This window comes from Gossypium hirsutum, chromosome A08 (genome assembly GCF_007990345.1).
Source record: "Gossypium hirsutum isolate 1008001.06 chromosome A08, Gossypium_hirsutum_v2.1, whole genome shotgun sequence".
Lineage (NCBI taxonomy): Eukaryota > Viridiplantae > Streptophyta > Magnoliopsida > Malvales > Malvaceae > Gossypium > Gossypium hirsutum.
The window spans coordinates 102,440,835-102,452,491 of record NC_053431.1 but is presented as its reverse complement, the minus strand read 5'-3'; the positions used below and the strand labels follow the sequence as shown (position 1 = coordinate 102,452,491).

The window sequence follows — 11,657 nt, the reverse complement described above, 5'->3', positions numbered from 1 at the left end:
TAAACATGCAAAAAGCCATAACCTAGAAAAAACACTGAGCAAAATGCACCCATAGGGAGCGTTTTTGCCACGTCAGCAAAGCGCATCCACGTCAGTGCGTTTTCTGTTGACATGGCAAAAACGCTCCCTAAGGGAGCGATTTGCTAGAAATTTCACCCTAAAACGCTCGTATGTGGACGCCTTTTGCCAAAATCGACCATTTCTGATAAATAATGTAGAAATTGACTTATTTCCGTAAATATATTTAGAAATGGGCATTTATAGGTAAATTAGTCCATTTTCAATGAAACAAACGGAACATTATTATTAGAATAGTAAGCACAAGCTGGCAAGGCGAGAAGGCCCATAACTGATGTAGAACTCTATATAAATAGAAAAATAAAAGGAAAAAAAGGCGAATCTCGATAGTTATGAGAATTGAAGTTTGAAATTAGATTTATCAGTCGAAATTAGCTTTTTTTTTTCTTAGTCTAGAAAGGGATCAAAATCAAAATTTTACGAAATTAAAAAATATATCCTAAAAAATAATTTGAAAGAAAATTATTATGAAAAAAACGAATTTTTACATAATTGTAAAAAATAAAAAAAATGCAGATTGAAAAATAGAAAAAAATAGCGTCATTAAAAAAAAAGAAAAAGCCGAATTAAAATATTTTTAAAAAATAATTCTTACGTGACAAAAGCGTGGATTACGCCCCCAATTAGAATTAGGTCGTCACCAATTGGCCATTGGTGGATTCCAAAAGATTTTATTCATTTTAGTTAAATCCGAGGCAATTAAATACCCCTTCCCAAAAAAAATAAAATAAATGAAACATGACCACGTAAGCCCACATGACGGGTGGAATAGGTAGGACCCCCATTACCCGATATGCGTAGATCGACTAAATAACCAACACGTGTACGGTACAAATGATGTTTGAATAAATAAAAATGGCCAGCGCGAATATCGATGGGCCAACTCAACAACCCAACTTTGCCCCCTCAACACCTCCGTATATACGCTGTATTTATACACCTTGCTTTTCTACGACACGTTTTTGTTGACGTGGCTGTTGCCTTGGCGCTCCCTTTCCTTCTTCTTCCCACGCCCTCCTCTCTCTCTCTCTCTCTCTCTATTTTTCTTTCTCCGTCTCTGCGAATTAGAAAAAAGAAATTCCTTAAATTTTCTCTTTGTTTTTCAGTGAAGATAATGCGGTGTTTTTGAGTATTTTGTTTTACAATATCTCTTTCTGCTCCTTTTTTTTCCCCAATTGAGAGTTATTAATTTCACGCTGTAAAGCTGCTGAGAGAAGGGAGGTTTCTAGATTTGGATTTTCGAGGTATGTTAAAATTAGAGTTCTGTTTTTTTTTAATTGACTTCTTTCGAGTTTTATATAATGTTTGGTTAGTGGATTAGTGCTTAATGATTTCTTTTGGTTGTCTGATAAACGGGCGGGGATGTTTATATTTGAAGAATTAAATTTAGTTTTGGAGTTTTATTTTTTTATTTTAAAAAAGTTTCGGTGAGGTAATGTAGGGAAGTGGATTCAATTCAAGTTTTTAATTGTTCTGGAAATGAAATGTCTTCAACTCACTTATTTAGCTTTTCCATATTAACATAATACGGAATTTTGTAGGATTTATGAAAATACACTTCGTCTTCTTCTTCTTCTTCTTCTTCTTCGTCTTTACTGACTTTCAGCGTTTACTTTTTCATGGATCTATGTAAGTTCGTGGTAATTTCTGATTGGAAATTTCGAATCTGCATGACTGTTTTGGCTGAAAGATTTACAATAAGTTTCAAGGAAGTTAACGAAGCAAAGGAATGCAGATGAGGAAATTAGACGATGAAAACCGAAACAGCTTATTGAGAGAAAACTGATATTTCAAAAGGAAAAGATGACTTTTAGTGGATTCATCTAAAATGATAGGTAATAGTCCAAAACTTAAAATCTTATTGAGAGAAAAGCTTACAGGAAAACTGCAGAAATCTTCGACTGCGGTTTGAAGGGTATTTTTGTCCTTTAGTTAACAGATTAAATCCTGTGGGTTAGATTTTCGAAATTTGCAATCGCTCTTCTGTTTTAGGTATGGGTGCTTGAAAGTCGGTTATACCCTTACCTTTCCGTATTTTTCCGGGTTAAGCACTTTTCTCCAATCTCTTTATTTAAAGGATATTTTTTTGGTTCCTTTCTTCTCAGGGATTATTATGTTGATGAAAATTTATATTCATTGAACTGAATGAAAACCCTTTTATGGCGAAAATCCCAGTGTTTGGTTACAAATACTTTTTAAAGCAACCTATTTATACTTTATAGTCTAATTATATTACCAAAACCACCAAGCGTGCTAGCATACAATTTAAAACTTAAGATGAGTGAAGTTTCAATATTGGTTTTTCATCTAGGACTTTGTTTTTAGAAGACTTAGATTTGATTTGTTGCGTTTGCAAATAAAACCCAATATATAAAGTGTCCAAGACTTTGGTGAAATTTGATAAGCTAATCTGAAATGAAACACCAAATATTTGCATCATACTGCACTTGTTTTAATATATGTAGAGTTGTGTAGGATAATATGGTTGGATAAAATATTATGGCATCCTTACATTATTTTGTTTTAATTTGATGGTGTGTTGTTTAAGCATTTAATAACATCATATATTCGTTTGGTCTGCCCTCTAACTTGGGGGTCATTGGCCGTCACCAAGTCAAACCATCAGCTTATGTTTTACGTAGTGTAGTAGAGAAAAATTACTTTCTGAACCATGCAATCCTTTTTTGGATGTATACTTCTTTTCTGAACCCTTCCTATTGCTGTTGAGAAAATATACTGTAAATCACACCTTCAGGTTTCTCTCCTTGACTGCAGTTGACTGAGAGACGTGAAGGACATTCTAGAAAATAGGTTTTCGGCTTTAGTGCTTGGTAATGGGAAACAACGATGAAGGAAAGTCTAAGTCTGACAAGTCATCTTCACCAGTGCCAACGGTAAGTTAAGAGATTTAGGGAAAGGATCTTTAAAGTAGTAGTTGTACAATTTGTTTGGTATTTAATCTATTAATTTTTTATGCTCATATTATAGTATTGGTGAATACTTTTCTATTCGCAGGATCAGGCCAATATTCACGTCTATCCCGATTGGGCTGCTATGCAGGTTCTCTACTTTATTCATACACTCCCCTCTTTCCTGCTGCTGCTGTTAAGGCATTTGTTCAATTAAAATGCACAATCTACTTTGGTCATAAAATTGCTAAAGGGGATTTCATGTTTCTTTATTACATATATAGGCATACTATGGTCCTCGAGTCACTATGCCGCCATATTACAACTCAGCTGTGGCCTCTGGCCATGCTCCTCCCCCGTATATGTGGGGTCCTCCACAGGTATTGCCCATAGATCCATGGCATTTAACTAACTTTATTCAAGTTTTTCCACAGTTGCTCTGTAAATAATTATTGGCCGTTTACTCTTGCAGCCTATGATGCCACCTTATGGGGCACCTTATGCAGCAATCTACTCACATGGGGGAGTTTATGCCCATCCTGCAGTTCCTATAGTAAGTTTACTTTTGTCACTATCTTTTAATTGCAGTATTAATCTTGTACCAAGTTATCTAGGAGTGTACTTTGCTTTTCAGTTTTAGAGGTCACAAATTATGTGTAGTTTCTGATGTTTGAGTATGCATGGTGCTTGTATGGTCACATAATTCTCTTATTTCTTATTGCTGAATGTTTAGACAGTGGTCTTTTTGTACGATTACCAACTTGACAACACTTACAGATTCCTCATTGGTACAGCTAGAAACACAGTAAAAAATATTTGCATCTTTTTCTCCCTCAGGATATGGTTTGAGCCCTAAATAACTCCAGGACTCTGGTTTTATTGTATCATATTATACCTTGATGCACTTTTATCTCTTTGCTCCTGAAATCCAAGGATAACATGGTCTTGGTATTCCATCATCACCTGCTGCAAGTGAATCGTCTTTTAAATGATTCATTTCAAACTGTTACTATACTGTTTTCATCCATGTTTGTTGTTGATGGACGTGCATGTACACTGCTTCAATGAATTAGCTGGGAAGTTGTTACTTTTTGCTTATTGTGTTTAGCATGTGGTGAATATTACGGGAACATTGTAATGCAGACTGCAGCCCCTGTGGAAACTCCTACTAAGTCATCAGGAAATACAGAACGAGGTTCGACAAAGAAGATGAAAGGGTTTGATGGCCTTGCTATGTCAATAGGCAATGGTACTGCTGAGAATGATGAGGGTGCAGCTGAACCTAGACTGTCCCAGAGGTTTGTTAATCTTGTCAGAACAAAATAGTATTTTTCTAAGATCAAGCTTTGCCTTAGGAATATGTTTGTCAGAGATTACACAACCAAGTGATCTTTCCTCGTATCTTGACTTATGTCATGATATTGTGGACAGTGCGGAGACTGAAGGTTCTACTGATGGTAGTGATGGAAACACAACTGGGGTGAGATCACCTTCCCAACTGTTTAATCTGTTTTCTAACATCTTTTTCAGTTTTTTTGTATATTTTTCTTAAAGTTATTTTATTGGACTGTACTTAAGAAATGATTAAAAGACAAAATGCTAAAGCTTATTTTTATCACTGTGCATCTTTGGTCAGACGGATCAAAGTAGGAGGAAAAGAAGCAGGGAGGGAACACCAACCATTGGTATGACTCCATTCTTCACCAAGTATATTCTTGATGAATAATAGAGTTGACCTGAAGTTTTAGTCAGGCGTATGGTAGTGGATAGTTGTCATATCTGAGACATTTTGCGATTGCATGGTTCCTTTAACGTGCAGTACGTAGGCTAGGTTTATGACTTTGACGTGCAATTTTTTTTTATGATTTCTAAAAGAAACTTGTGTTTGAAAATGAAAAGAATGGAAAAATAAATAAATTATTAAAACTTGGGATACATTCAGTCTACTTTCATGTCTGGAGGTTTAGGTTGACTGATGTATTTTTCTGTTTTAGCAGTTGGAGATGGTAAAACTGAGGCAAAGTCTAATGCAGTTGCCGTGGCAGAGGTAACTACAACCATTTCCCCTAAACCAATTGGAACTGTACTTTCTCCTGGCATGACCACGGCTTTGGAGCTTAGGAACCCTTCCTCCATGAATGCTAAATCCAGTCCTACAAACGTACCTTGTGGAGTAATGCCTCCTGAAGTCTGGATGCAGGTATTTGTGAATGGAAATCTTGAATTTCTATTTCTATTTCTATCCTGATTTTCTAAGCCATGCTTTTTAGCTTGCCGATATAATTTGAATCCATTTTGTTGCTTTCTTAAGGATTTAATGCTTTTGATTGTGGATAAATAATGCACATTTTAGTGTTTTGTACATTTAGTCAATGGGTTTAGGGTTTAGTGCTATCCTAAGCTGTTTGCTAACATAAATTAAATTTCACTAGAATGAACGAGAGCTGAAACGGGAAAGGAGGAAACAATCTAATAGAGAATCTGCTAGAAGGTCAAGGTTGAGGAAGCAGGTATAAGATATATGTATTACATCTTTGCTTATCGCATGCTTGAAAACTTAAAAAAATGACTTCTTTGAGCTTTTTTACTGAACGACATATTATTCTTCTTTTGTAGGCTGAGACGGAAGAGCTTGCCCGTAAAGTTGAATCCTTGACTGCAGAGAATGCAACACTTAGATCTGAAATAAATCAACTAACTGAAAAATCGGAGAAACTAAGGCTAGAAAATGCTACATTAGTGGTATGCACTTTAATCTTCCTTGTCAACTTTTTCGATGTTGATTTGCCATAGGCCCGCTTTATCCCCATCTCAAATTTTTCTCTATCCCCATCTCAAATTTTTCTTGTAGTAACTTGTTTAAACTCTTCTGTAATATAGGAGGGACTCAAAAACGCTCAACTAGGACATACACAGGAAAACATTACGAACAAAAACGAGGACAAAGAGGGTGAAATGTATGAGAAAAAATCCGGTGCCAAGCTGCATCAGCTCTTGGATGCGAGTCCAAGAACCGATGCTGTGGCTGCCAGCTAAGTAGCCACAGTTTACACCCGAGTTATTTTTGACATTTTTAAATCGGACAAAACCGTGTAGCTTTTGGCAGAATTTACAAGCCCAAAACTACTGCTAACAGTTAGCAGAGGGATGAAATAGTAGGTGTTTGTTAGGGGATTGAAACTACGTTTGGGACACTGTAAGTTAGCTCTCTCATGGCAGAACTGATGTAATTTTTTATTTAAAAATCAGAGTGCTGAGAAAGCCCTGAAAAAAACAAAAAGGTTAATGTACATTAAGGAGAAATTAGATAATGTGTTTTAGGGAAAAGGGTATTGAGAACCTTTAAATAATAACAATAAGATGTAATTTTTAATGCCTTGAAAAGAGATTTAGACTGTATGTGATGTATGTCTTACTTGGATGTCTTGAGAAAGGAGTTAATGTTGGAATATTTCGTAAAGCATTGGAAACTAATCTTCATCTTTCAAATATATGATAATTAAAAAGGAAAAAGAACATAGCAGATATATATATATTTGGATCCGACATTCATCCAACGATGGATGGAGATTTATGTAATCGTCGATTTTAGAAGAAAATTGAAGTTTTTAAAGACTGAGGATTTGTTTCGTTAAAAATTGCTTTTGCAAAATATCTTCAAAAGGGGTGATATTTTAATGTTTGGATGAATTGTTTTTAATTAAATGAATTTTATGAGCAAATATTAATTATATATCACATGAATGAATCTCTACTATTCAATGTCTCCTTCGCAACAAAGAGGGGTGGTTTGGATGTTGTCTCCCCAAATTGAACAAATAAAGAAGGGGCATCTCAGTAAAAAAGGGCAAAAGTTGCAGAAATGGAGACTAATATAACGATTATGATTCCAAATTATATTAAAACAAAGCTAAGCAGATACTTATACTATGATTCAAACAAATACCTCGTCTCATCCTATTTTCATACAGTATCAACGAACTTTGATCCTGCACACAATATAATCATATTTCTCAAATATGTATACTATTTATTGAAACACAATATTAAACTATTTAATATTTAAAAAAAAAACATTTTACTAAAATGATATGTGCTGATTAGGCTATTTTCGTCGATATTTAAACTGGAACGAATTAAGGTTTTCAATCCTTTTTTTTTTTTTTCCAAATTTTATCCTGCATATTTTAACATACTAAGAATTATGCCATTAACAACACTTAGAATTGTGCTGTTTAAGAAATGTAAACTCAAGTAGTACTATATTTTCGTTTCAATTCTATTAAAATAAGGAAATTTTAATGTTTTGGCCCTTTTACTATATTTAATTTATCTATTTTATCTCACATCATTTTATCTTATACTTTTTACAATATTATTAATTAATCATGGACTAAAATACTAATACATTTTTTTTAAAAAAACATCTCTTTTTAACCCAAAAAAACAGCCTCCTTCACATCATCAGTTAACTAATTATATTATAAAAACTAATATATATTTTGGTCTTTGAACTTGTTTATTTCCACTTACTTAGTCCCTGAATTTAGATTTCATCAACCAAGTTGATACTTCTACACTAACACCAATAATTTGTGTTGATGTAGTACTGCTAATCAATCTAACGATGCCACGTGGTAGTCTCTCAGAACATCACACGGCAAACATAAACAATTTATATATTTTTAAATTTTTTTAATTTTATGTTTGTTAGATAACATTTTGAGAGGATGCTATGTGGCACCATTAGATTGGCTAGCAATGTCACATTTAACACAAATTAACAGGGTTGGTGTAGAGATACCAACTTGATTGAGGGTATATCCAAAAATTTTAGGAACTAACTAGGTAGAAATGAATAAGTTCAAGGGCCCAATTTTATATGATCCCTATTATAAAAGAAAAGCAACCAATTATGTAAAATTAAAATAGGTACTAAATATCCAATTTAAACTTAGTAGAGGGATGGTGACCACAATTTGACCTTAAAAATAATGAGAATGGAAGAGTTCAACGTCGTGTTTACCATCTTAAGGTGTGGATGAGGCAGTTAGGCATATCATCACCGTCGAGCTGTTTCATGGTGATTCCTTTACACTTAACGGTAATCCCCAACATGCCAGTCTTCAACCCCGCCACACCCACTCCAACTTTCGTTCGAGCTGCCACGTTCACCGCCAAACTCTTCGATTTGTACCCACTCAGAAGCCTATTCGCCAACGTTTTATCCACCTGCTTGTTGCTTGCCGTCGTCTCCACTTTCAAGCTAGTCGTGTATTGTTTCCTCGACGTGAACTTGGGCACCTTCGCCGTCCCGACCTCAGTCTCGTCCTCGCCTTCCCCGACGCTGATGTCGACCGCCGTATCGCCGTAATAATACGTCATCTTCCCGTTGGGATTCCTCACTTCCATTACCGTCATCGTCGTGGCATCGAGGTAGGTACCGTCGGGTGTTTCTGTGACGTTGAAGCGGGGGATTTGGAATGACTGGACGTGGAAACGTGGTAATTTGGGGTTGACCGAAAAGTAGAAAACGGCGGCGAAGATGATGATCAGGGCAATCAAGATGGAGAAAGAGATGCAAAAACAGCAGCAACAAACACGGCCCTTCTTTTTCTTGGGCCGGAAAGATGGCGGAAGAACCGGCTTTTGCGGCAACGGTTTAAACCCAGCGGGCGAGTTAGGGTCATTGTATCCAGGTGGCTTGTGGAGGGCCGATGGAAATAGAGCGTCGGACATGGCTTGTATGTAAAAAATGATTCTATCCTGGTCCTGGATTAAAAAAGAAAATGAAAAGGTGGCTTATTTACGTACAATTAAGTGAGAATTAAATTGCTTCGAAAATTGAAAAGAAGACAGAGCAAGCAAAAGGAGAAGAATGTGAAGGATGTTGGTACTTGTTTCAGTGCAACAATACTATAATTACTACAGATTGTTGTTTTGAATTACCCTAATAGTTTCCTTACTATCTATCTAATGTTTGCTTGGTTTGGATCTATTTAAACAAGTTATTAAATGGCCGAAGCCAAACACTTGTACATATGCATGTCAACAACAAATGTTATATAAGATTAAATTCATATCAAACAATTAACATCAATTTCTTCTTTTGCTTATTTTTTATTTTTATATGTGTTTTTATTTTCAGATTTCAGTCATAGAGTCTGAACGGTAGCAATTAAAAAATTTGTTAAATTCTATGTAATTCTATATTATGCATAAATTTATAGATATAATCTGTCATATCTTAAAAATCGGGTTAGAAAAAATTAAGTTTGTGAAACTTAGAGTGGTTACATTTTGATTTTGAGTTAGGATTGTAAAAATGTTATTATGTAAATTGATCTGGTTTAGTGATTAAGTATTTAGTTGTGTGCTGGAGGTCTTGTGTTTAAATCATTCTTTTTGGAATTTTTGTTATTTTTGTTCCTATCTATATCTTTGTATATTTGACTTAAATTTAATTCCCGCGCAAGTTTTGAAAAGAATAAATTTGTTGATTCAGTGGTAAGGTTTTAACTTACCATTTGATCTTGTGTTTGAATTCTCGCGTATGCAAAGTGGAAAATTAATTTTGTTTTAAACTCTGTGAAAAATCTGATGTGAATAATGATATGAGTTAATGGGGTAGTTGTAAAAAACTAGAACTGAGGGATTTTTCTCCTAAATTTTGTATCAATTTCATGTTTTTTTCCTTTTGTTTTTTTTCTCTGTTAATTTCTTCTTCTGTCGCCCTTCCTATTTCATTTGGCTTCTTTCTTTGATCTTCCTTCTTGTTCCTGTTATTCTCGATTTTGTCACCTATTTGCCAATTAATTTGTGATGACTATGCGTGGTAAGTATTTCAGAATTAGATTTGTAAGTTCGTCGTGGGTAATTCTTCATATGTTTGCTTTGTGTGTTTTATATCGTTGTGACATTGAAGTTAAAGGTTATTTTGTAATGTTGGTTAGGTGGGGATCGTGAATTTTGGATCCTCTAGTGAATTAAACTTCTATTGGCTACTGTTTTGCAGAAGGTAAGTGATGAAAGTGTTAATTAAGGGTTAGTTTCGTTAGTTCATGGATTGATTGTATTTGAGTTAGTGGACGGATTTAGTGCGAGACTTGCTTATTAATTCTTTTTGAAATGGCGATTTAGGTATTGGAATTTTCACGATTGCGTTCGCATTAAGAAATGACTAGGTGTGTAATGAAAAGCCTGAAAAAAGCAGTGAACAATCAAAAGTCGAAATACATGTTGTCGATGTCACACGGCCGTGTGCCAGACCATGTGGCAGACCGTGTGAGATACATGACCTTGTGCCAGATCATGTAGACCACATAGTCTGGGCTATTTGGGCCGTGTGGGCCACATGGGGGTGTGTTAGACTGTGTGGGCTACACGGACTAACCATCTAGGTCGTGTGGGCCTATTTGTTGAAAAATTTCACTTAGGCCCGTTTGACTTAGAAATTCATAATTAAACCTTTTGTGGGGTCTGTTTGGCTAAAATAAGACTCGAAATGTGACAACTGTTAATATGTGTCAGTATGTAATATGGTTAAGGTATGTGAAATATGTATGTACGATCTGAGTTCTGATAACTTTGAAAGTATAATTACATGTAAAAAAAAACACGTATGACATCTATATATAGAATAACTCTTAGTATAAGCAATATGACATGTAATGATCTGTAAAAATATGTTTAGGTATGCATGTCATACCATTCATGTGATATTTACGTATGTTATTATGATTATGCATGTGCATTGAGGTAAGTTTTGGTATGACGGAGGAAGTGTTTTTTGGCAGTGTTACTGCAATTTCGACGGTTAAACCGCAGTATCTATTTGGCAGCTTAACTGTACCATTATGAGTGGCATATCACCACGACCTGATGTGATTGGATGGATGGACTTTTGTAGTCCTATTTGGGGTGATTGGTTGGACGGAGTTAGTGTGTAGTGGTTGGGGGTAAGATTTGTTCTGACCTGATATGACATTTTGATCTGACATATACTTTTGAAAATATGACATTCTAATATGATATATGTTTCTAGTAATATGACATTTTGATATGACATTTGTATATTTGCACATTATAAGTAAAATTCTATGATGATATTTACACTTGTGCATATTATAAGTGAAAATTATGTTTGTGGGCCGAGACACACACTAGGCTTCTAACTCACTCGTTTGTTTAATACATTTTAGGTGATTTTCAGACTTAGGGCCGAAAGGTGTGTGGGAGCTCTCAGATTGTTTTCTCGGCTAATTAAATATGGTGATTTACATTAATAATTTTATTTGGACTTTTGGGGACTGGAATCCATTTTTTTTGGGCATTGGTTTGATTTTTGTTCTATTAGTTAGTATTTAATATTTTTTTAAACGTAAAAACTGGAAAAAATCACTCAGGTTATCAAACTAAAATTTGGATTTCAAAATTGAAACTTTGGAAGTTTTTTGTTGCATAATTAGGTTATCACCTATATGTTTTTTTGTCAATAAATAGTTTTTAACAAATGTAAACATTAATCAGAAATGATTTGCCCAAAATTTAGACTTTCAAAGCAAACAATTTTGAATCTAAATTCTGGGTTTGAAACAAATGTTTTCGGAGTTATGTTTTTTTAGAGTTCTACCAAATTTTATGTTTCCGAAACGTATAACTAAGTTTATT

General features: G+C 34.7%; 2 protein-coding genes across 9 annotated transcripts; one reads left to right on the top strand and one right to left on the bottom strand.

Annotated features, from left to right (window-relative positions):
• The first annotated feature begins 807 nt into the window (after nt 1-807).
• LOC107933527 (common plant regulatory factor 1) lies at nt 808-6,386 on the top strand. Of its 8 annotated transcripts, none has more exons than XM_041074632.1 (13): nt 1,035-1,322; nt 1,713-1,913; nt 2,854-2,972; nt 3,094-3,138; nt 3,272-3,367; nt 3,460-3,540; nt 4,131-4,285; nt 4,419-4,467; nt 4,624-4,672; nt 4,985-5,187; nt 5,420-5,497; nt 5,604-5,729; nt 5,868-6,386. In XM_041074632.1, exons 3-13 carry the CDS (start codon nt 2,913-2,915, stop codon nt 6,021-6,023), a joined length of 1,098 nt encoding a protein of 365 aa, XP_040930566.1. In that variant the 5' UTR covers nt 1,035-1,322; nt 1,713-1,913; nt 2,854-2,912; the 3' UTR covers nt 6,024-6,386. The 8 variants fall into 8 exon arrangements, with proteins under 8 accessions (XP_016721252.1, XP_016721249.1, XP_040930566.1 ...); XM_041074633.1 differs by having other exon boundaries at nt 1,042-1,322; nt 1,769-1,913; XM_041074630.1 differs by having other exon boundaries at nt 1,048-1,322; nt 1,769-1,913; nt 4,982-5,187.
• Nucleotides 6,387-6,841: 455 nt separating this feature from the next.
• LOC107933529 (NDR1/HIN1-like protein 6) lies at nt 6,842-9,026 on the bottom strand. The gene is made up of 3 exons (XM_041074635.1): nt 8,885-9,026; nt 8,014-8,759; nt 6,842-6,976 (listed from the first exon to the last, which is right to left on the bottom strand). The coding sequence occupies exons 2-3, from the start codon at nt 8,724-8,726 to the stop codon at nt 6,961-6,963; spliced, it is 729 nt and encodes a 242-aa protein (XP_040930569.1). The 5' UTR covers nt 8,727-8,759; nt 8,885-9,026; the 3' UTR covers nt 6,842-6,960.
• Between the last annotated feature and the right edge of the window lie 2,631 nt (nt 9,027-11,657).